The following is a 25,269-nucleotide window of genomic DNA, read 5'->3' as shown; positions in this document are numbered from 1 at the left end:
GGGCTATAAAATGGAAATATTTACTCCATTTATTTATTTATTTTGACAATTTGTGCACTGCTTCATCCCGGTTGCCTCTAATGTATCTCAAAATAATATTTCCTCAGCATGTGAAGTACCATCTGTGCTGGATTTACGTATAAGCTAAACAAGCTATAGCTTAGGGCCCCACTCTCTTGGTGGCCCCCCAAAAAATTAAAGGAAAAAACAAACTGGATGTACATTTCCAAAATATAAGATAAAAAACAAATGAAATAAAACCTACGTACAGTTAGAGGTTAATAATTGTTTCACTATTAATATACTTCTTAATTGTATTTCAGTTCAACAATTACTTTGATAAAATACATATTTTGTTATGTACAAATGGCTTTAGATACCTATTAGGTCCATAAATTACTATAGAGAATATATTCAACACAAAAAACAGCGACCATTTGTTGTTGACAAAGGACAGCTGGACATATAAAGGGCCCCATTACCTTCAGTAACTTAGGGCCTCATCAAACCTAAATCTGGCCCCGAGTACCATGCAATAATCTGAATGGAAATAAAACCTCTACTCAGCACAAGTATTCTTCCAGTTCTTCAGTCCTTCTTTAGATAGCTGAAATCCCAATATAAGATGCTCTTAATGTTCTTCAATCAGATATTCTGGATAACTGAAATGCCAAACGTGTTCCGGCTTTATGCGGCATCAGCCAAATTGTTTGCATGAGCTCAGCCAAACTAGAGCCAAACATCACCCTTGCTTGAGTCGAGGCCAAAAGCCTTTGGCACAGGTTTGCAAATTGAAAAATAAAAAAATGCAGATTGTAAAATTCTAGAATCCAATTGTTACGAGTAGTTCCTGTCCCTGGGCAAGCAAGAGGCATGTTGAAGAGCCAAAGCTTTTGAGGCAAGCTATAAAATGAATGGCATTTATTTCCCTTCCCTTTCTCCAACCTTTCCAGGGAATCTACGGAAGGCTTTTCGTGTGGATTGTGGAGAAGATCAACGCTGCCATTTACAGACCTCCCTCCCACGAACACAAAAGTGTGAGGAGATCCATTGGACTTCTTGATATCTTTGGGTTTGAGAACTTCACGGTGAACAGGTACAGGAGCGAGAAATGTTCAGCAAAAATTTGCTGTGGTGGCTGGTAGCTGGTAAAAGGGTGCAGGGATACTGATGGGGGGGCGAGTCATCCATCCATCAGCGCCTATATCTGGGCAGACAATAACTGGGTTCCCTCTTCCCACCTTGGATCAAATCTATGCTTCCAGGTGCCATAAGAAAGCTGCAGAGATAGCGCAGGATAGTGCGCACCCCGGAAATGATCTCTTTCAGCTTCTGCCTTCTGGAAGAAGGCACAGGGTTATAAAGACTAGGACTAGCTGCCTGAGAAACAGTTTCTATTCAAATGCGATTTTGGTTTTAAACGCAGTGTAAGGAGTCTCTATGGGAGTATATTGTATTTAAAAATAGGGTGTCAGAGTTTTTAGGGGGTTAACCAGGCTGGGGTAGCTGGGATAGCAGGCTTGTTGGTTTTTGAATGTCTGAATGTAGATTTTTTTCAGTTTTGTTGTTCTGTACGGGACAATGACAATAAAGATTATCGTATCCTCGTATCGTATCATATCATATCGTAGGATATAGAACGGAAAGTGAGGCTCGTTCACAGTGAGAACCTCTTTGCAACTCTCTGTCAGAGACCAGGCTGAGGAGTACTGCTCTGATGAGGAATTGTGAGGGCTTCCACCTTCCCCTGCTCTTGACCAGGATCCTGAAGCTGCCCAGAAGTGGGGCAGTATAGATTTGGAACAGCGGTTTGCAGAGGGACATAGTTCTGAAGGCAAAAGTTGGGAAGCACTGGGAGGTAAACAGCAAAGTGAAGAAGAACTGGAAGAGTGAGAGCTAACAGACTCTCTCTCTCGCTGGAAAGTTTCCAGCCTATCAGTCCAAGGACATGTAGAGCAGATAGGGTGGCTACACAAGAAGCACAGTGGTTGCGAGCTCAGGTTGCACAGCACAGAAGTGACTAGGGGGGGAGTGGGTGGAAACCTTAATTGGTAATACCTTCATTTCGAGAATGGCTGCTTTGTTCTTTTGCTGTGATCATTAAAGACTCTTTATATGGTAAGCGACTCTTTTCACTTTGTCCTGTTTATCTACGGCCAAAGAGGAGGAGGAAGTCGAGTCCCCAAAGCCTGACACACTCCTTTGTTTGGATTTGAAGAGATGGGGGAGGGGTGTCCAATACTGGCACCTAATTAAAGTGATCATGTTTAAAGAGGGAAGTTCAATGTAGGACTCATACTCTGCCTAATGGTAGGGCTGGCCCTATACCATGCATAAGGAGTGTCAACACTGAAAAGGCCCTACTTCTGGTAGACCTGGTGAGGGCACCCAGAAGAGGACTTCACATGTTTGCATTAAGTACATGGGTATATCTGCGAGAAGGGGGTCCTTCAATTCATCATGTTGGGCATTAATTCTTAGCCCAACATGGGCTAATTAATTCTTAGCCATATATATATAGACACGGGTGGCACTGTGAGTTAAACCACAGAGCCTAGGACTTGCCGATCAGAAGGTCGCAGTTTGAATCCCCACGATGGGGTGAGCTCCGGTCCCTGCTTGGTCCCAGCTCCTGCCAACCTAGCAGTTCGAAAGCACGTCAAAGTGCAAGTAGATAAATAGGTACCGCTCTGGCGGGAAGGTAAACGGCGTTTCCGTGTGCTGCTCTGGTTCGCCAGAAGCGGCTTAGTCCTGCTGGCCACATGACCTGGAAGCTGTACGCCGGGTCCCTCGGCCAGTAAAGTGAGATGAGCGCCGCAACCCCAGAGTCAGTCATGACTGGACCTGATGGTCAGGGGTCCCTTTACATACATATATGTGTGTGTGTGTGTGTGTGTGTATTCTTGCATCTGTTCCCAAATTATTCCTGGGCTTTTTTTTAATTTCTGTTTCTATATTTCCCTCGCTGATGATGCTTGTTATCCCTCCCCCAGTTTTGAGCAGCTCTGCATCAACTTTGCAAACGAGAACCTCCAGCAATTCTTCGTCCGCCACGTCTTTAAGCTGGAGCAGGAGGAATACAACCTGGAGAACATTAACTGGCAACACATCGAGTTCACCGACAACCAGGATGCCCTCGACATGATCGCCATCAAACCAATGAACATCATCTCGCTCATTGATGAAGAGAGCAAATTCCCCAAGGTCAGGATTAAGAACTTGTGTCCTGGATCGAGGGAAGACCTCCTTCGTTCCAACAGACCCTCTCACCAGTGCTGAAATCAGAAGTTGCTGCACCCAGGTCCATGAGAAGGCTGCAAGAAGGACCTGATTGCAATAACTTCCTCTGCTGATTTCACCACTCAAGAGGATCTGTAAGGAAGGAGGAGGTCTTCCAGATATTTGAGGCCAGAATCATCTGGGACCTTAACACCAATGTGAGCACCTTGAATTGGGCATGGAAACGAAATGGCAACCAGTGCAGCTGTTTTATGAGATCTAAATGGAACCCTTCCCACAGTCGCCAATGTCTCCTCCTCTCCAGGGAAGCGGGTGGCGCTGTGGTCTAAACCACTGAGCCTCTTGGGCTTGCCGATCGGAAGGTTGGTTGTTCGAATCCCCGCGATGGGGTGAGCTCCTGTTGCTCTGTCCCAGCTCCTGCCAACCTAGCAGTTCAAAAGCACACCAGTGCAAGTAGATAAATAGGTACTGCTGCGGTGGGAAGGTAAATGGCGTTTCTGTCTGCTCTGGTTTCCATCACGGTGTCTCGTTGCGCCAGAAGCAGTTTGGTCCTGCTGGCCATATGACCCAGAAAGCTGTCTGTGGACAAATGGTGGCTCCCTCAGCCTGAAAGTGAGATGAGCGCTGCAACCCCATAGTCACCTTTCACTGGGGTTCTTTATCTTTACCTCCTCTCCAGGGTTTTTCCACCCAAGCAATTAGAGACTGTGGCTGTTTGCCTGCCTTTGCTCCTTCCACTTCATGCCTCTCCTGGTCCTGGGAGACCAGAGGGAAGGGTAGTTTGTTGTAGCAAGAGGGAGAGATACCTGTGACTCTTCACCAACCAGACCCATCTCTGCTTCTTGACCCCCCCTCCACTTCTGCCTCCGCTTCTGGACTGCTCTCTGCCATGGACTCTTCCTGCTCACTAAGCCCTGTTGTCCATTCAACTTCCAACACCTCCTCCTCCTGGTCTTCTCCCTCTGACCACTCATCATTGTACTGCCACTGCTCCCCAGGCTCTGAGCCTTCTTCCCCTGGGGGTTCCCCAGCTGATTCTTCCCACCCTTCCTCTGCATCCAACCAGAGCCACGAGCTTGCAAAGAAATTTGCATATGCAGACACTGATTATTGCACCCTTGAAAGAAAGTCATCCAGGTAGTATACGATGCAAGGAGGGTTCGGTGGAGAAAAGGGTTGGCAGATCAAGCTGATCATTTCTGGACCACTGCAGCAAACCTTTTAAAGTTGGGTATTGTGTTCTAATTGATATAGGGAACAGACACCACCATGCTGCACAAACTTAACTCCCAGCATAAGCTCAACACCAACTACATCCCTCCCAAAAACAACTACGACACCCAGTTTGGCATCAACCACTTCGCTGGAGTCGTGTACTATGAGACGAAAGGTAGGTCAAGGTCATAGAATCGTAGAGTCTTAGAGTTGGAAGGGACCCAAGGGTCATCTAGTCCAACCCCGCTGCAATTCAGGAATCTCAGCTAAAGCATCCATGACAGGTGGCTATCCAACCTATGCTTAAAAACCGCCAAGGAAGGAGAGTTCGCAACCTCCTGATGGAGTCTGTTCCACTGCTGAACAGCTCTTACTGCCAGAAAGTTTTTCTGCATGCCTAGTCAGAATCTCCTTTCCTGCAACTTGAAGCCATGGGTTCGAGTCCTACCTTCCAGAGCAGGAGTCTGCAGGTGTGAGGCTGGTGATTATTATTATTATTATTATTATTATTATTATTATTATTATTACAGTGGTACCTCAGGTTGCAGACGCTTCAGGTTATAGACACTTCAGGTTACAGACTCTGCTAACCCAGAAATAGTACCTCAGGTTAAGAACTTTGCTTCAGGATGAGAACAGAAATTGGGAGGCCCCATTAGCTAAAGTGGTACCTCGGGTTAAGAACAGTTTCAGGTTAAGAACGGACCTCCGGAACGAATTAAGTACTTAACCTGAGGTACCATTGTATCTGAATGTCCTGTTTGTGATACTGAGTCCCCATCAGGAAGCAGTCGAAAACTTGCCCTGTGCCCATCATGAGATGAAAATGGGCTTCAGACTTCCTGCAGCTTCCTGCAGCCAATCTGAAGCCATGCCAGCATCGCGGAAGTCAGTCCGGTTTAACGCAGGGACTGACGAGTGGACGGCAGGGTCCACAGGGTCTGTGGGACGGATTTACGAGCTCAGTGGGCCGCATCCAGCCCCCGGGCCGTAGTTTGCCGACCCCTGTTTTGCGGCATGATTACGCTAATCATGGCACTTAACTAGTCAGCCACAACCATTGCCAGGACATAGGAGCTGGTTTGGCACTCTTGCTCCTCATACTTTCTACCCTGCACAGAGACATGATCCCAGGAACTGGAAGGGACTCAGAGCGTCATGCCGACTGACTGACTGACTGACCCACTCCCCACTCCCAAAAACCTCACAGCAGTGTAAATAATTCTGGGCTCATGCTGTTGTCTTCTCCACTACAGGATTTCTGGAGAAAAACAGGGACACACTTCATGGAGACATCATCCAGCTGGTCCACTCCTCGAGGAACAAGTTCATCAAACAGATCTTCCAGGCTGATGTAGCCATGGTAATAAATCTCTTTTGCGGAGGGGTAGGGTGGGTTGTCAGGTGCCCAATATGAACATGGGCAGAATAGCTCTGAATGCCAAGTTGCTGGGAACTACAATTGGGCAGGAGTGCTGCTGCATTTGGAGGTCTTGCTTTTGCGCTTCCCATTGGGTCATCCAGCTGAGAACAGAATGCTGGACTGGGTGGTCCTTTGGGCTACTTGTACATTTGTACATTTGTAGCCTTATTAGACTTTACCGACTGGTGGGGTCTGTGTTGCTCCCGGGAGGGAGAAAGGAAGTCAAATGACACCGAGGTTGCTTCAGAGAAAGAGTTTATTCTGCTCTCCGGATAGCAGAAGGCACTTGCGTGGTCACTTCACAGCAAGTCCAAAGAAATGAGAAATTTCATGCAGTATATATATCCTCCAGGCACCCTCTCCCCCCTTCCCCAGGAATCCAACCACGTCAGCTTATACACGTAAGTTGACATCCATGACCATAAACAGTTATTCCTGTTCCGGCACTCTTGACCATAAAAGGGTTTTCCTCTTCCTGTACTCTTGACCATAAAAGCTTGTTCCTGTTCCTATACTCTTATCTTGGGGCAGGAGGTCACCAACTCCTGGCGCCGTTCCCGGGTCTCTTGTCAGACTTGACAAGGTCTGTGCGTCTTTGTGGTCAGGATGCAAGATAAGACCCAGACGCATCATCCCTGCTCTACTGGAACTGGCAAGGCCACTCATTGCCATCACGGACTGATAAGGGAGAGAGCTTTGAGCACTTGTTTATACAGCTGGGTTTTGGCTCAAGAGCTCAAGTTAGAGCATTTTAGAAATGCTCCCTTGGAGGAGGAAAAATGGGGATTTGGGGTCTGACTGCACAGAAACCCATAGAATCATAGAGTTGGAAGAGACCACAAGGGCCATCGAGTCCAACCCCCTGCCATTCCTTCCCCCTTCACATTCTTGATATCTAATTCTTTGCACAAACTAAAGGGCTCACTTAAAAGTATCTGTGTGCAATTTGACATTCATTTAAAAGCATGCCAGCCTCATAAAGTATAAAAGGAAAAATAAAGGGTTAACCGAGACAGAGAGCGTATCCTTCTTTTTGGAAATCGAATGCAGCTAAATATTCTCTAATTCAGGATTTCCCAAACTTCAGTCTCCAGCTGTTTTTGGATTCTCATCATCCCTAGCTAGCAGGACCAGTTGTCAGGGATGATGGGAACTGCGACCCAAAAAACAAAAACAGACCCAAGTTTGGGAAACCCTGCTCCAGTTAATAAAGCTGCTATAAGAAGCCCTTTTATCATTACAGATCCTGTTTTCTTTCATGTTTTGAGGAATACATTGATTTTTTTCATAATGGCTAGGGGAGATGATCATATCGGCAAACCCTATTTGGAGTTTCGCAACCTTCTGACTAGTTGCAGGACTTTAGCCAGACCTAGCAGAGTACACGCAGAATCCACGGAAGCAATTGGCCACTTGGCTGCAGACAGGATAGACGAAGCAGGAACCAAGAACTTGTAGTTAGGTGTTTATTATATACAGTGGACTATTTACAGGAACAGAACACGGATCTTCTGCTAGCTCTCTCTGACACGACTCACAACTCCTACACTGACACACAGAACTACTGAACACTGAACTCTGAACTAACACATTCCAGTTAGTAGGCCATTAATTATCACTCCTTTGAGAGAGCTTGACCAATCAGGGAGCAGTCTCCATGCCTCTGTTATCTCCAGGCAGACTTACTCCTTCAGATTGCCTTCTGGCTGTCTGCCAAACCTTAATTGACTCTGTGTGAGTAGCTGCATGTACACAGTTTCCCAACAGATCATTCTCCAGCATTTATTGTTAAAGCTCGCGGAATCCTCTCAGCCAGCCCTTTCCCATGTCTTTGTACTGCCACATGCAACTGATGTTGAAGATAACACCAGTTTTCCTTTGGCCAGCGCTGCTATTTCTGAAACGGGAACTGCAATATTTATTTTATTCCTTGCATTTATTTCCCACCTTTTTCTCCCTTGCATTGTTCTCCCTGCTCCTCATTTAATCCCCACAACAATTCTGTGAGGTAGGTTAGCCTGAGAGAGGCAGGGACTGGCCCAAGGTCGTCCAGTGAGCTTCTTGGCCGAGCTGGCATTTGAACCCTGGCGGGTGGCGCTGTAGGTTAAACCTCAGAGCCTAGGACTTGCTGACCAGGTCGGCGGTTTGAATCCCCGCTCATGTCTTGGCTAATGCCTGGGAGACCTTTGTCTAAACCTTTGTTGCTCTAATCAGGCTGAGGAACAAGGGGTTAAAGATCCCTTTACAGGAATGCCATCAGCTCTGCTCAATTGGAGACAGTAGCCAACTCCCCTATTTACTTGCATCTTGGCTGTTTTATTTTTTTCCCTTTATTTATAAAAATATGTATATACTGCTGCATTGCAAAAATACGCCATAGTGCTTTGCAGCAATATGAAAGCATAAAACCAAACAATAAGATAATAAAAGTTAAATACCTTCTTGGTAGTGGCGCCCGTCCTGTGGAACGCCCTCCCATCAAGGAGATGAATAACTCTACAACTTTTAGAAGACTCCTGAAGGCAGCCTTGTATAGGGAAGTTTTTAATGTTTGATGTTTTATTATGTTTATATATCTGTTGGAAGCTACCCAGAGTGGCTGGGGCAACCCAGTTACATGCGCAGGGTACAATTATTATTATTAGCAGTAATAGTTGTAGTAAACATAAGTTAAAAACAAACATCAATAGGCCGTTGGGGAGGGTGTATCCTTAATTGCCTGCACGGGCCTGGCAGAATAGGAAAGTTTTCAGCAGGTGTTTAAAAGTTGGCACAGAAGGAGCCCGCCGAACACCTAGTGGCAGGGTGTTCCGCAGGACTGGGCCGATGACACTGAAGTCTTGGTTTCTCATTGTTGTCAAACGAGCCTCCCCAACTTGGGAAACGGCCAAAGACACTTTTGCTAACGCCTTGAAGGCCAAAGAGAGGCCTTTGTCAAAATCTTTGTTGCTGGAGAGGAAGGGGTTAAGGAGCCCTTTGCACACTGGGTGGGGCCAGTATGGGTGGGCCTTCCATCCTCACTCAATTGCAGAGAGCTCCCAGCACCCCTGTTTGCTTGCATTTTGGCCATTGCCTGGGAGGCCTTTGCCAAAATATTTGTTGCTGGAGAGGAAGGGGTTAAGAGCCCTTTGCCTCTCTACTGGCATGGGTGGCATATCTGTCAACTTACAGATTTGAAAATAAGGGACCAGCAGCCTCAAAAATAAGGGATCAGCAGCCAAAATAAGGGATTTTAGTCAACCAGCTGAAATACGAAGTTAAAAGGGACCAGATAATTTGGGAGAGCAGCGCTGGTTTTTAGCCCTTCGTTTCCAGAGGTTGCTGCTCAAGACATCAGCTGATGAAACACGGCAATTAAATAACTACAAGCAGCAACCACTTTTCACGCAAAACGAAGTCCAAGCTACGAAGATGCTGCTGCAGTTCTGTATCTTTTCTCTCGTGCTCCATCTGCAGCTCTCAGTTCCATCAGGCGGGGCGGGAGGAAGGGGGGGAATAGCGCCCGAAGTAAACCCACAGATCAGACCATCTATGCTAGTCTAACACTACAAATCTAGGGGAGAAGCGCTTGCGGTCCTTCCTCCGCTTTCCCCCAATATGGTTAGCCCTTGGAACACCTGCCCACGCCTCCGCCTCCTCTCTCTGAACTGCTTCCTCTATGGTTGCCCTCGCTCTCCTCTCAAGGCTCCTCAGTCCCGGCGGGGAGGGGCTCCCGGGGGCCGAGGCTGGTGAGAGGAGGCCGGAGGGGGCTGGGCCGGACAGCCAAGCAACACAGTTGGAGCCTCCCTCCTCCCTGGCTGGCAGGGAGGGAGGGAGAGGAGCTGCTTCCTCTTAAACCTGGGAAATTTAAGGGACATCATCAGTAAGGGACAGCAGCGGGACACGGCGCTGGGATAAGGGAGTTTCCCGCCAAATAAGGGACGGTTGACAGCTATGATGGGTGGCCCTGCTCAGTTGATGACACTGTCCACATTTGTGTGTTTTTTAAATCAGCTGCTGAGCAGGAGCCTTAAGCATCACTTAAGATGTGACTCGTAAAACACCTCTTAAGCACAGTGAGGTCAGGAGGTGCAGCTTAAGCGCATGGCTGCTGGAGAATGGAAGAAGCTGCTCTGAATTGGAAAGGTGAGGCTCACCGCAGCCTTTTTGCAGAAGAGTAACGCATATAAGGAGATAGAGAGCTAGCTCAGCGTTAAGAGGTCAGGGGTCGGCTCTTTGCCGGCGCATCAAATCCCTCGGCTGAACAGCTTAAAGGCAAAGGTCATGTTCGGGTGCCGCAGAGAGAACAGCTTCAGCAGGAATAAAAGAGACAGCATCTCTGAATTTTGAGCCGGTGGAGCGTTAAAAAGTCAGATTGAAAGGAAGCAATGAGAATTAGGGATGCGATGCATGCCCTCTTTTGTTTCCCAAAGTCAAAATCACCTATTTGTAGCAACTCTAGTAGTTATTTGCTTTACAGCGTTTGTAGCATTTTATGTGCATTGTCGTTCTGTGAGCCTTACAAGCACCTAGTCAGTATTCTCCCCTTATTGAGGACGGAGGCCCAGCCTTCTCCTATATTCTCCTTTTTCAAGGGAGCAGGCTGGACTCAGGTCCCACCGGGTCATCTCCAGTTGCTGAATCCAAAAACCGTTGATTTCCCCTTTGTGTTTGATCTTTCACACATCATAACAGTGTGGAAAACTCATGGAATATAGCTCGTGATTAGCGCTCATTTCGGTGTTATTTGATTCTGGAAGATCTCCATGTGAAGCCCCTTTAACCCGGCAAATCGCAGGAGTAAAGCAACATAATTTGGGGCAGAATACCAGCAAGCAGGGCTCTCTTTTTTCAGTTGGTGTTCACCGGAACTCGGCACCTCTCAGGTGGGTGCAATTGCCATTCTGAGAGAACAAGGCGAGCTCTGGCACCTCTTTTTCCAGAGAAATAGCACTGGTAAGGAGCATTTGAAAACAGAAGCGCTAGCACTATTATCAGGAAAACGAATGCAATATTCCCCACGGCCGAATGTACCCTTGGTCCCTGGCAGGAACAGGGCCTTCTTGGTAGCAGCACCCAGGAATTGGAAGCCTCCCTGTTTCCAAAGACCTGTCTGTCCACCCACTTTAGGGGCATTCCAGTGTCTGCTGAAAGCCATCCACTTCCATCAAGCCAATGGCTTTTATTTTCTCCTCACCTGCTGTTTAACTGGTGCTTTCTTTCCTTGCCGGCCTGTGTGTGAGTGTTTGTGCATTGCTCAGATTTTGTTATTTCAATATGCATGCTTTGCAGTCTGCGTTCATTTGGGTGCCACTACCTAGAAGGCCCTCTGCTTGGTTCCCTGTAACCTCACTTCTCGCAGGGAGGGAACTGCCAGAAGGCCCTCAGAGCTGGACCTCAGTGTCCGGGTAGAACAATGGGGGTGGAGACGCTCCTTCAGATATACTGGACCGAGGCTATTTAGGGATTGAAAGGTCAGCACCAGCACTTTGAATTGTGCTCGGAAACGTACTGGGAGCCAATGTAGGTCTTTCAGGACCGGTGCTATGTGGTCTCGGCGGCCGCCCCCAGTCACCAGTCTAGCTGCCGCATTCTGGATTAGTTGTAGTTTCCGGGTCACCTTCAAAGGTAGCCCCACGTAGAGCGCATGGCAGTAGTCCAAGTGGGAGATAACCACAGCATGCACTACTCTGGCGAGTAACTACTCTGGCAAGTAACGGTTTGTTGCACATCTGTTTGAAAATTAAAGCTATGTAGTTTAAGTAATCCAGCAAAACGGATGAACTTGGCCCAGCAACGCCAGCTTTTCAAAGACTTGAAACCTTCAGCTCCTCCTCTGCTGCCCTCTTGGTAAACCGCCCCCCCCAAAGGGTGGTACAATCCACTTGGGGAACAACTGGTTTAAAGCATAAAAGAGGCTTCAATTGTATCTAATTGGCAGGGTGGGAGGGATATGGTAACCCTTGTGTGAGAATAGAAGGTCTCTATGTTTGTCTATGATACACTGAAGGTACCTGTGATGGAACCTTCATATGTCCGGGGTGGCATCGATGCTGGGGTGACCAGGTCTGTAAAGACTGATGTATATGGTTGGATCAGCCCCTGCCCAGTGCAAATTTTGGCAGTTGCAGAAAGAGAGTGGGAAATAATAATAATAATAATAATAATAATAATAATAATAATAATAATAATTTATTTGGACCCCGGCCATCTGGCTGGGTTTCCCCAGCCACTCTGGGCGGCTTCCACAAAGACCAAAAATACACTAAGATGTCACACATTAAAAACTTCCCTGAACAGGGCTGCCTTAGGATGTATTCTGAATGTCAGGTAGTTGTTTATCTCTTTGACATCTGATGGGAGGGCGTTCCACAGGGCGGGGGCCACCACTGAGAAGGCCCTCTGCCTGGTTCCTTGTAGCTTTGCTTCTCGCAATGAGGGAACCGCCAGAAGGCCCTCGGCGCTGGACCTCAGCATCCGGGCAGAATGATGGGGGTGGAGACGCTCCTTCAGGTATACTGGTTATAATGTATACATAGAGCTGGGTCTCCGTCGCATCCTGATGGGGACGCAAATTGCCTGCTCCCCAGTCATCAGATTGATCATTTGAGGAATGGGATGAGTTTGATAACCCCCCTGACCAACCTCAGGTGACGTGCACATGTTAGCTGAGATCCGGGGGACTGTGGGTCTTGGGTGTGTGCAACCGTGTGGGGTGGCTACATCCAGTTTTGGCCACGTCCATCACTGGGATATCACCTCCAAGGCATCAGCAACAGGGGATGCAACGCTGGGGCCAAAAACAGGTAGCCACCCATATTGTGCAAGAAAAATATCACTGGGTATCAACTGTCAGGCGGTGGGCAAATGGCCAGAAAGACACCCTTTGCCACATCCCACTAAATCTAACCTGGCAACAGCAATAGCAAAGGCTGTTGACGTTGTTCCCATTAGCAACAGCACTTGGTGGGGGCCATGGGATGCTTGGGGACTGCTGTTTCCCAAGGCTCCTGAGTCCTTACTGAAGACCCGGGAGCCACGAGATTCTACAGATCCCAGGGGTCCCAGTGTTCAAGATGCTGTTGCTGGAGCATTCAGGGGTCCTGGGGTCTGAAGGATGGGCTGGATCTGTGGGGCTTGTATTTAATGGATCTGCAGGGGGGTGGGTTTTGTGATCAGTCAGCACATGGAAAAAGAGTAGGCTCTCAGTTATTGCTTGAAATCCAAATTCCATGAAAGCTGCTTGCTGCAATGAGCCAATCTGATGCCTGATCAGACACACACAGCTTCTACCACTCCACTGCAAAGGATGAAGAATAAAGGAAAAAAGTTTGCAGTTTTATACTGAAATCCACACACTGGGACAGATCAGCCAACGTCTGTTCCAATTCATTTTTGCTGGTGCTCAACCATCAGTCTGCTCTATCCCATTCTATGCAGAGTTATTTGAAGAAGCAAAAATTGTACACATTATTATATGCAGCAATGCACACTTTTTTGTGGGTATGCATGCCCCCCAAAATGTGAACTGTATTTTTCGCTCCATAAGACACACTTTTTCCCTCCTAAAAAGTAACCCCTTACTTAATGTGTGTGCATCTTATGGAGCGAATGCAGGGGGAGGCAGGCAGGAAAAGCCCCCAAGAGCTCACACAAGCTCCGTGCGGCTCTTGCGGGCTTTTCCCCAGGAGGGAGAAGGGACTGACGCGGCCAGTCAGTCCCTTCTCCCTCCTCATAGAAAAGCCCGCAGGAGCCGCACACTCCTTAAAGGGTGTGCAGCTCCTGTGGGCTTTTGCGGGAGGTGGGGGAATTGCCATAGCCGTGCGCAGCCTCTCCTGGCTGGAGAGGTTGCGCGCGGCTAAAGAGGAAGCCAGGACAGCGAGCGGGATCCCGCTGGCTTTGCTCTTTGGGGCTGGGGGGGAACCCGGGCTTCCCCCGGCAGCCCCGAGAAGCTCTGGGAGAAGCGGACAGGCTGCATGCAGCCTGTCCACTGCTCTTTGGGGCTGGGGGGGAATAAATTTTTTCCCCTTGATTTCCCCCTCTAAAAACTAGGTGCGCCTTATGGTCAGGTGCGCCTTATGGAGCGAAAAATATGGTATTTTTCAGTGCTCTTCAGTGAGCCTTTGGGTTAAATACACATAACAGTAAAATGTGTGTTTTTGTGGGCACTTTTCTGAGCACCCAACCTGTGATGCAAAATCCAGAGGCGTGCGTAGCCTCCGACCAAATGGATTCCTCCTCTGTTCAGAAGTGGGGTGAAGCCACTGCTCTAGCTTCCAAGTGGGTGTGCCATTGCTTCTTACTGAAGTGGGTGGGGGAATTGGTGCGGTGCAAACACATCCTCAGGAGTGCCAAATTAGTTCCCGCAGCGCATTTGCACTGGGAGTGTTGAATTCCAATGAAATGGAAATGGAAGCGGAAGTTGCCGGGGTTGGCTTACTCCTCCAGTGTGCAGAACAGAAATCAACCCAGCGAAAGAACTACATTAGTTAACAGAATTTTACAGCGGAAGACGGTCCGCAGCAGAATGGAAACGCAGATGCGTGCAACGAATGCAGCACAAAACGATATCTTCTTACACCCCTGGTTTGCACTGCAACAACCTGCCTGCCACTTTGTCCGTCCTGCTAAGCAGCCATGGCCCCAATCCTTGCAGGGAAGCTAGCGTAGCAGCTACAACCCACCCCACCCAGCAAGCTGCCTCTGCCTCCATCCCTACCATTGGGTGGCAGGAATATAACGCCTACTCAAAAGCAGCCATTGCAAATACTTGGGTTTCAAACACCCCCGAACCAGCTGCTTGTGGTTAGTGAATAGCTCGGAAGTCCTGTCTTAGTCGTTCTTCTTTTTCACTTTTTTTTCTCCTATTCTCTGTCTCTCGTTTGTTTTTTTTTCTTCTTTTGATCCCCTGTAGTTTCTCTGTGGCTATGCGTCCAGTGCTTTTGGGCAGTCGCCAGCACCCAGCCTGAAGGTAAAAATAAGCCAAAGAGCTCCCTTGTGTGTGGTATGTTCACTTCTTCTCTTCCCCCTCCCCACCCCACTCCTGATCCCCCCACCCCCCTGCCTCCTCTGTCGCCGGTTTTACTCTTCTCCTTGCGTCCTTTGCAGCAGATCGCTCGCGAAAGGACAGAGGTGGTTGCGGACTCGCGGAGGGCTTGCCTCAGGGAAGCAAGGCTGTTTTCTGCCTTTGCTAAGGATGCCTGGAGCCACTACATTATGCTGGAAAAGGTGATGGCGAAGGGCAATCAAAGCGGCTCAGGGGTTTTCCTCTAGGGATCGAAGGCTAAATTGGGCCTCCATTAGTCTGGCAATTACCTGGTTGGGTGCGCCAGGAGAGCCTACCTTCCTGCCAAGATCTCAGAGCGCAAGAGGAGGTTCTGAAAACCCATTGTTGATAATAATAATAATAATAATAATAATAATAATAATAATAATAATTTAATATTTATACCCGACCCATCTGGCTGGGTTTCCCCAAGCACTCTGGGCAGCTCCCAACAACATATTAAAAACACGATAGAACATCAAACATTAAAAACTTCCCTAAACAGGGCTGCCTTCAGATGTCTTCTAAAAGTCAGATAGTTGTTTATTTCCTCGACATCTGATGGGAGGGCGGGTGCCACCACCAAGAAGGCCCTCTGCCTGCTTGCCTGTAACCTCACTTCTCACAGCGAGAGAACTGCCAGAGGGCCCTCAGAGCTGGACCTCAGTGTCCAGGCTGAACAATGGGGGTGGAGATGCTCCTTCAGGTATACTGGGCTGAGGCCGACTAGCAAAGTCAGTGCTTCTGGGCCCCCACTAGGTGTTGAGGATTCTGGGAGATGTAGTCCAAGATGTCCGGAGGGCAGCTGGTTGGAGAAGGCTGATCAAAAGCATGGCCACCATAAGTTTTTTTTTGGGGGGGTGGATCTGTGGCACTCTAAATGTTGGGCTCTATTTCCCATGATACCCAGCAAGCGTGGTCAATGGTCAAGGATGGTGGGAGTTGTGGTCCAGCAACATAAAATCGTAGAGGGACCCTGAGAGTCGTCTAGTTCAACCCCCTGCAATGTAGAAATCTCAGCTGAAGCATCCCTAAGAAAAGTCCATCCAACCTCTCTTTAAGAACCTGCAAGGAAGGAGAGTCCACCATCTCCCAAAGGAGACCATTCCACGGTCGAACAGCTCTTACCATCAGAAAGTTGGAATAAGAATAAGAATAATTTATTATTTATATCCCGCCCATCTGGCTGAGTTTCCCTAGCCACTCTGGGCGGCTCCCAATCGAGTGTTAAAAACAATACAGCATTAAATATTAAAAACTTCCCTAAACAGGGCTGCCTTCAGATGTCTTTTAAAGATAAGATAGCTGCTTATTTCCTTCACATCTGAAGGGAGGGCGTTCCACAGGGCGGGCGCCACCACCGAGAAGGCCCTCTGCCTGGTTCCCTGTAACCTCACTTCTTGCAATGAGGGAACCGCCAGAAGGCCCTGAGAGCTGGACCTCAGTGTCCGGGCTGAATGATGGGGGTGGAGACACTCCTTCAGGTCTACTGGGCCGAGGCCATTTAGGGCTTTAAAGGTCAGCACCAACACTTTGAATTGTGCTTGGAAATATACCGGGAGCCAATGTAGGTCTTTCAGGACCGGTGTTATGTGGTTCCGGCGGCCACTCCCAGTCACCAGTCTAGCTGCCGCATTCTGGATTAATTGCAGTTTCCAGGTCACCTTCAAAGGTAGCCCCACGTAGAGCGCATTGCAGTAGTCCAAGCGGGAGATAACCAGAGCATGCACCACTCTGGAATCTCCTTTCTTGTAATTTGAAGCCACTGGTTTGGGTCCTACCTTCCAAAGCAAGAGAAAACAAGCTTCCTCCATCCTTCACCTGACAGCCCTCCAGCTATTTGAAGATGGCTGGCCTATTTCCTCTCAGTCTGCTCTCATCCAGATACGTTTCCTTACCCCTTCCATGGCAGTCAGTAAGACCCACCTGCTAAGGTGAAAGGTAAAGAAAGGCTGGATGGGTCAGACAGGACGCGGGTGGCGCTGTGGGTTAAACCACAGAGCCTAGGACTTGCCGATCAGAAGGTCGATGGTTCGAATCCCCGTGACGGGGTGAGCTCCCATTGCTCGGTCCCAGCTCCTCCCCACCTAGCAGTTCGAAAGCACGTCAAAGTGCAAGTAGATAAATAGGTACCGCTCCGGCGGGAAGGTAAATGGCGTTTCCGTGCACTGCTCTGGTTCGCCAGAAGTGGCTTAGTAATGCTGGCCACATGACCTGGAAGTTGTATGCTGGCTCCCTCAGCCAATAAAGCGAGATGAGCGCCGCAACCCCAGAGTCGGCCACGACTGGACCTAACGGTCAGGGGTCCCTTTACCTTTACCTTTATGTGTTAAGTCCAGCCAAATGCCTTGGACTGCTGTCTCTGAGCACTTTGCTCCAGCCGGTTCAAAATGCTGCAGGTAGACCAGAGCTTTCCAAAGTGTTGCGTCACGACACGTTAGTGTGTCGGCTGCAGTGTGTAGGTGTGTCGCACAAACACTCGCCGCGCTCTTCCCGAGGCTGGAAAGGGTTAGTTCAACCTCCGGTTTGCTAGAGAAACCGAATTTGCTCTGTTCTGAAACGATGCACGTCTAAAAAGTGTGCCGACAACATGAGAAGTTTGGTAAGCTCTGAGCTAGGCTGTTGACGGGGACGGACTACTACCAGGGCATAAATCCAATGCTTCAAAGATCATTCTGTACCTTATCCCATGTGATTCGTTAATTTCTTAAAATAAAATACCTGAACTTGCAGAAAAGTATTTCCTGCTTACCAAAGCAAGCAAGCAAGCAAACAAAAAACCATATGTAAAAGCAATTTCAAATCCAATACAGATACAGATTGTGTGGTGTTTGTGTATGGTATTCCCAAGGGGTGGTTGGGGGACAGTTTATTTTCATTTATTGAAATTATTGAATTTATATACCGCTTTATACCCACTTATTTGAATTTATATATCGCTTTATACCCACAGGTCTCAGGGCCCCACTTTTATCCAGTAGATACATAGATAGATAGATAGATAGATATAGATATATAGATGATAGATGATGATGATGATGATAGATAGATAGATAGATGATAGATAGATAGATGATAGATAGATCAATAGATAGATAATAGAATCCATTCTCTGTTAATTATTACATGGGCAGCAGGCAACAAAGGGGAATTTTGTTACACAGGATTTTCCTTTGGGCATCTGGGGCTGCCACAGAAGAGGCATTGGAAAAGCTCAGGGATGCTCGCTGTTTATTTGTGGCTGGGCAGGGAATTTACTTCCTGAGTCATGTTGCTTATTTGAGGGTTTAATCAAATCCGTAAAAATGGGATGTGACACTTTTAAAATGTGAACCAAAAGTACGTGCTCTGTAGACGCCAAGGTTCACTGAACGTTAGAACGAACTAATTTGCTTTAACGAATTAGTAGTTCGAAAAAATCTCTGCGCTACACCTGAAAGTAGCTCCCATGAACTGCTGGGTGAATGGAATGTGAATTAAGTCTGTTTGGGGGTAGAACTTTGAACAATTTTTAGTTCAAGTTCATTCTCTTGCATTCTTTTTCTTTTTCCTCCTGGGACTTGGGGGCCATTAAACTTAAAGATCATAATTATCGGGGCCATTGACATCGCACTGTGCGATGTTTTCTTACTTTTCTTAAGTGTGCTTTATAATTTGACGCAGAAGCTTGTAACATTCTAAATGCTGGTGGGATGGGGAATGCAGAGGATCTTTTCTATGAACTTGAACAGAATGGACGCTCACACTTTTCAGGTGGGCGGTGGTTGCGATCCCCCTCGCTTCCTGCAGACACTTCTCACGTGCTTGCTGGCCATTTGAGATTTCTCCTGTCTGGCGGGATCTCAGGGCGGGACTTCCCCTCTGAACGCCAGCTTCAAACAGGCCAATCAGAGGCTGCCCGGTATCTGAGGAAGCAGCTGCTGGTCAGAGCAAACAGCATTGGGGTAGATGGAGAAATAGCCTCACCTGGTACCAGGCAGTGTCCAGAGTTCCTATGGTGACATTTTCTGAATCATGGGATGGTAGAGTTGGAAGGGGTTCCTAGGGTCATCTAGTCCAACCCCCGAAATGCAGGAACCGCAACTAAATCTCCTTTCTTGCAACTTCCCTTGTTGTTTGTTCTCAGCGCGTGGTATTCAGAGATACACTGACTCCACCCATGGAGGTTCCTTCAACTGTAAGAACTGACCTCCATGAACGGGCATACCCTCTGCGGCTTTGTCCCCTTCCCACAGTGGCAGAAGACATGCTTTGAGTGCAGAAGGTCCCCGGTCCAACCCCTGCCATCTCCAGGGTGTCAAATTTCCCTTGCCTGAGAGCTTGGATGGCGGCAACCAATTGTTAACTCTTTTGAATCTTGGTGGGTTGCTAACTTCCTTAGTGGGGCCTGTGATCTGCTATCCTGAATAATGCTTTGTCTAGGGTAGGGGGCGAAGGGACGCGGGTGGCACTGTGGGTTAAACCACAGAGCCTCGGACTTGCTGATCAGAAGGTCGGCGGTTCGAATCCCCGCGACGGGGTGAGCTCCCGTTGCTCGGTCCCTGCTCCTGCCCACCTAGCAGTTCAAAAGCATGTCAAAGTGCAAGCAGATAAATAGGTACTGCTCCGGCGGGAAGGTAAACAGCGTTTCCGTGTGCTGCTCTGGTTCGCCAGAAGCGGCTTAGTCCTGCTGGCCACATGACCCAGAAGCTGTATGCCGGCTCCCTCGGCCAATAAAGCGAGATGAGCGCCGCAACCCCAGAGTCGTTCACGACTGGTCCTAATGGTCAGGGGTCCCTTTGCCTTTACCATAGGGTAGGGGGCAGTGAGGGTGAGTTAATGGAAACAGAGGGCAGTACAGTGGACTCTCAGTTTGCGAACGTGATCCGTGGGGGGTGCACATTTGCAATTCGCAGCGGCGCATCTGTGCGCACACAGGTTGCGATTCGGTGCTTCTGCGCATGCGCAAAGCACGATTTAGCTCTTCTGCACATGTGTGGCCGCCGAAACCCAGAAGTAACCCATTCCGGTGCTTACAGGTTTCGGCAGGTCCGTAACCCGAAAAAATGCAACCTGAAGCATCTGTAACTCGAGGTTTGACTGTAATCCAAAAAGGCTTGGTTGCCCCGGCCAAGGCGGACGAACATTCTGCCTTGCTGAAACACGGCTTCCTGTGCAACAGACTGTCCCCTGTGACCCAGCTTGAGAGGGAAATGTTCTGCTGCTGTTTGCATTATCCTTTCATTTCCGGTCACTGATCCTCTGCGGTGCTCCCCCCCTTTCTTTCCAGGGGGCAGAGACCAGGAAGCGCTCCCCGACTCTCAGCAGCCAGTTCAAGCGCTCACTGGAGTTGCTGATGAGGACTCTCAGCGTCTGCCAGCCATTCTTCGTCCGCTGCATCAAGCCCAACGAATACAAGAAGCCCATGGTAAGCCCGTTTGCCTTCTTCTGGATAAAGCGGGGGTTTTCAACTGTGAGGAGACAGGCTCTAGGTCGTTTGCAGAAGGCTACTAGCCATAATGGCTCAGCTCTGTTGCCACAGCTGGAGGCAACAAGACTTCTGAATCTTCTTCTTTGGTGATCACTCGTAGCCGAGTCAGATTGTCTTCCATAAACACTGTTTTAACCAGGCTTCCTCAGCCTCAGCCCTCTGTCAACCTTCCCTTTTTTTTGCTTGAAATTCCCTTATTCCAGCACCATTTCCTGCTGCTTCCCGCTGCTATCCCGGATTGTTAGATATCCTGTAGACTGTCCCCAAGACAGGTGAGGCTGCTGATCCCTTATTTTCGAGGCTGCTGATCCCTTATTTTCAAATCTGAAAGTTGACAGCTATGCCCTCCAGATGTTTTGAGACTGCAGTTCCCATCATCCCTGACCACTGGTCCTGCTAGCTAGGGATCATGGGAGTTTTAGGCCAAAAACATCTGGAGGGCCGAGGTTGAGGAAGCCTGGTTTTAACAGTGAGTCCGTAAGTGACTGTGGAGGCCAATTCTGGATCCACACTTCCTTCCACACTGGGGACATAGGTTTCCGGGCGGGAGTTGATCACAGTGAGGATTTCCCAAGCGTGCCTTCCTCTTAGCACGTTTCTCCCTTGCGTCCTGAGTTCAAGTGTCTTCAGAGCCCATGAACACCTTTGGTAAAGGCTGTTCTCTAACTGGAGCGCTCGCAGGCCAGTGTTTCTCAGTTGTCAGTGTTTATACTACATTTTTTTAGATTTGCCTTGAGAGAGTCTTTAAACCTCTTTTGTTGACCACCGGCATTACGCTTTCCATTTTTAACTGGCTTCTGAATGCCAGTTTCTGGAAACCACAGGAGGGGAGAGCAGCTCTTGCGTTCGAATCCTGCTTGCGGGTTCCCCCCAGCCACTATGACAACAGGCTGTTGGACAAGATGGGCCATAGGCCTCATCCAGCAGGATTGTCTTATGTTCTTGTGCCCTGGCCTCTTCTTTACTTGGTGGACTTTCATTAGCAGCACACCCAGGAAAAAAAGGCAGCTTAGCCTCATATCTCTCTGCAGGGTTTGGGGGAGCCTGTGTTTTTGCCATGTCCTCCTTCCGAGATTCTAGGCTCAGCCTATCTCCATGAGCGGATAGATTTCCACTTGTACAGCGAAAGTTCCCCTATCTTTCCTTTTCCTGCATCCCACCCACACACCCCTCCATCTGCTCCAGAGAGTTAAAGGTAAAAAGGTAAAGGGACCCCTGACCGTTAGGTCCAGTCGCGGACGACTCTGGGGTTGCGCCGCTCATCTCGCTTTATTGGCCGAGGGAGCCGGCGTACAGCTTCCAGGCAGTGGCGTAGCGTGGGGGGTGCAGGGGGGGCCGGCCGCACCGGGCGCAACATCTGGGGTTAGGGCAAATCCACGGGTTAGGGGGCGCAAATCCATGGGTTAGGGGGCGCAAATTACTTGCCTTGCCCCGGGTGCTGACAACCCACGCTACGCCACTGCTTCCAGGTCATGTGGCCAGCATGACTAAGCCAGTTCTGGCGAACCAGAGCAGCGCACGGAAACGCCTCTTACCTTCCCGCCAGAGCGGTACCTATTGATCTACTTGCACTTTGATGTGCTTTCGAACTGCTAGGTTGGCAGGAGCAGGGACCGAGCAATGGGAGCTCACCCCGTCACGGGGATTTGAACCATGAGCTTTCGATCGGCAAGCCCTAGGCTCTGTGATTTAACTCACAGCGCCACACGCATCCCAGCTCAAGAGAGTTGGGGGACCCACTGAGTGAACAGAAGTCGTTCTGCTAGCTTGATGACTTGGTTGTGCTTAGCTCTCCAATCTTTCTTAACTCTTCTCCCTCCCCCATGGCGGAATATCATTCCATATCTCCACACTGCATTCTGGCTGTGTAAATGTTGTAAGAAAAAATACCCCTAATTCCCTTATGGGGTATCTAGAGCCCCATACAGAGCCCCGTTCAGAGTCCCTCAGGAGATTGGTCAGAGAGAAAGCAGAGGCCAACCAGAGTATATTGAAAGCAAAGCGACTAGTAAGCCTGATCTTTATTCAAGGAAATGAACTGTTGTAACAGGGTCCCCACTCACCACACGCAGGAGGGAGGAGAACCCTGAAAAATGGTGAAGGAGAAGGAGGCGGTCTCCAGCAGAAATTTGAGAGACTTGCTTCTCTCCTGTCTGCCAGGATACCAGATAATGCCTTACTCAGTTGCATTTTCTGGGTAGCCTGGCCATTCCTTTGAGATGGTAAATACTTTAGTTCCTGAATTTCTTGGGCATATTTCTTAGGCATATTGATAATTTGCTCAGCTTAACAGATACTCACCAGACTCTGTTTGGAAAGGGAGGTGTAAGACCTTACAGTCCAAAGACTGCACATTTCCTTGCTCCTTGCAGAGGAATATTTGAGCTCAATTTGGGAGAGTCAAAATGGCTTCAGGATTGCTCCCCTGTGCTATTTCAGACACGTGGCTTATATACTTACGTACGTGTTTGCCTTGTACATTTATGAACATTTATTCTATATTTGAGACCTTAGAATTCTTATAGCATAAACTTGCCGGCTATGCAGACTTGCAACTAAAGCACCTCTCCTCCCTCCCTCTCTCCCCTCCTGTACCACTGTTTCTTTCAATCTCTCTCTCTTCCACCTTTCTTCCTCCTTCCCTCCTTCCCTCTTTCTCTTTCTCCTTCTCCTTCTCCTCCTCTTCCTTCTGTCACCCCTTTTCCCTCCCCTCTCGAGTTTTGTGGACATCCTGGGACTACAGCATACCTTGTGTTTTCTTTACCACGAGGTGCTGTTCATTCCCCCACCACTGAAAGTTGTGATCGAAACCCTTAAAATACGTGGGGCAGCCAAAGAGAACGAATGGCACCACAATAGGAACCTGGAAGTAAAAGTAGCCTGTGAAATAAAAACATCTTTTTCCCCCCAGGAGAGGATTTTTATGCCTGAGGTCAGAGAGGACCGAGAGCTGATAGTGACAGGAAACAGGATTTCAGGAAACTGGTGGGAAAAAACCAGTGGAAAGAGCTTTGCCTGTTTTTGCATTACGTTCCCTGTTAGGACTTTTATTTAATTTTGCAAAATGCGGGAGAATCATGCTTTGTAGATGTAAAGGAAACAGATTTTGTTTCTGTCCAGGTGTTTATGAGTGAATCTTCCCGGTACAAATTGTTTTTCTCCGAGCAGCCAAATTGGGGCAGTACATTTAGCAGCAGCCAATTGCGTGCCCAGTGGTTAAAACACAAAGCAGGGCTGCCTCAAAATTGAGGGGGCCTGGCCCCCTTAAAACAAATATTGAGGGGTCTGAGGTGCCTTTCGCCCCATGGAGTTGGCGTGCCTGGCTTAGGGCTCTGTTATCTTGCTGCCATGGCTCTGTTTAGGTTTGGTGCTAAATCGGCCACCTAAATTCAAACAACCTTATTCCTGTTTTTGCTTATCGTCGTTCCTGTCGCCTGCTTTTGTAATGTCCGTGTTGAAAAGGGTTACGTGGATTTTTATCATCATGTTTAGTATGCCTTAGGGATGCGGGTACCGCTGTGGGTTAAACCACAGAGCCTAGGACTTGCTGATCAGAAGGTCGGCGGTTTGAATCCCCACGACGGGGTGAGCTCCAGTTGCTCGGTCCCTGCTCCTGCCAACCTAACAGTTCAAAAGCACGTCAAAGTGCAAGTAGATAAATAGGTACCACTCCTGTGGGAAGGTAAACGGCATTTCCGTGCGCTGCTCTGGCTCGCCAGAAGCGGCTTAGTCATGCTGGCCACATGACCCGGAAGCTGTACGCCAGCTCCCTCGGCCAGTAAAGCGAGATGAGCGCCACAACCCCAGAGTCAGCCACGACTGGACCTAATGATCAGGGGTCCCTTTACCTTTACCTTTAGTATGCCTACTTGGGAAAACTCGTGCCTGTGCTTTAAAAGGCTGTTTATGGATCTATAAAATTTAAAAGTAAACGCTGTTAGATGGAGCCTCGTGAAGGTCTCTCTGGGCCACTGATAAGTTCCCTCCGTTCTGGCGCATCTTCTCAGCTTGATTAAAGTCTTGTCAGTCTTTCTGATATGTTTACAGCTACTGGCTATAGGGAACATCGCCCCTTGACTCTTCTTTGCACAGGTATATGACCTCAGCTTGATAAATCTTTGCCAAACCTCCTGCTTCTCATGATCCAGAAAGGTCTGGGCAGACAGATCCACTTCTGTCCTTACATCAGACATCTGGGCCTACTTAAATCATGAACCCAGGGTTCTCTTGATCAGAATTTGCTTCTGGGGCAATTGCCTTTGTCACACACACAAAGTTGCCCCACAAAAGACCTGAGGGACACCATGGCTTAATTTCATTGAGATGTACACAACCCTCCACATGGCGAAGAGTTGGGTTGTTGTTGTTGTTTAGTTGTTTAGTCGTGTCCGACTCTTCGTGACCCCCTGGACCAGAGCATGCCAGGCCCTCCTGTCTTCCACTGCCTCCCGCAGTTTGGTCAAACTCATGCTGGTAGCTTCGAGAACACTGTCCAACCATCTCATCCTCTGTCGTCCCCTTCTCCTTGTGCCCTCCATCTTTCCCAACATCAGGGTCTTTTCCAGGGAGTCTTCTCTTCTCATGAGGTGGCCTAAGTATTGGAGCCTCAGCTTTAGGATCTGTCCTTCCAGTGAGCACTCAGAGCTGATTTCCTTCAGATTGGATAGGTTTGATCTTTTTGCAGTCCATGGGACTCTCAAGAGTCTCCTCCAGCACCATAATTCAAAAGCATCAATTCTTCGGCAATCAGCCTTCTTTATGGTCCAGCTCTCACTTCCATACATCACTACTGGGAAAACCATAGCTTTAACTAGACGGACCTTTGTTGGCAAGGTGATGTCTCTGCTTTTTAAGATGCTGTCTAGGTTTGTCATTGCTTTTCTCCCAAGAAGCAGG

The 25,269-nt window shown here is 48.5% G+C and overlaps 1 protein-coding gene across 1 annotated transcript in view; it reads left to right on the top strand.

Moving 5' to 3' along the window:
* The window catches only part of MYO7A (myosin VIIA), a 159,473-nt gene that overhangs the window by 70,190 nt on the left and 64,014 nt on the right, over positions 1-25,269 (top strand). The window contains exons 13-18 of the mRNA XM_083609483.1: positions 954-1,096; positions 2,994-3,204; positions 4,495-4,630; positions 5,712-5,818; positions 14,772-14,828; positions 20,173-20,310. Coding sequence (XP_083465609.1) covers positions 954-1,096; positions 2,994-3,204; positions 4,495-4,630; positions 5,712-5,818; positions 14,772-14,828; positions 20,173-20,310 — 792 coding nt within the window. The remainder of the gene's footprint in view (positions 1-953; positions 1,097-2,993; positions 3,205-4,494; positions 4,631-5,711; positions 5,819-14,771; positions 14,829-20,172; positions 20,311-25,269) is intronic.

Source organism: Podarcis filfolensis (assembly GCF_964270895.1).
Source record: "Podarcis filfolensis genome assembly, chromosome: 4".
Lineage (NCBI taxonomy): Eukaryota > Metazoa > Chordata > Lepidosauria > Squamata > Lacertidae > Podarcis > Podarcis filfolensis.
The sequence above is the reverse complement of the archived record's forward strand: the minus strand, read 5'-3'. Positions and strand labels throughout refer to the sequence as shown.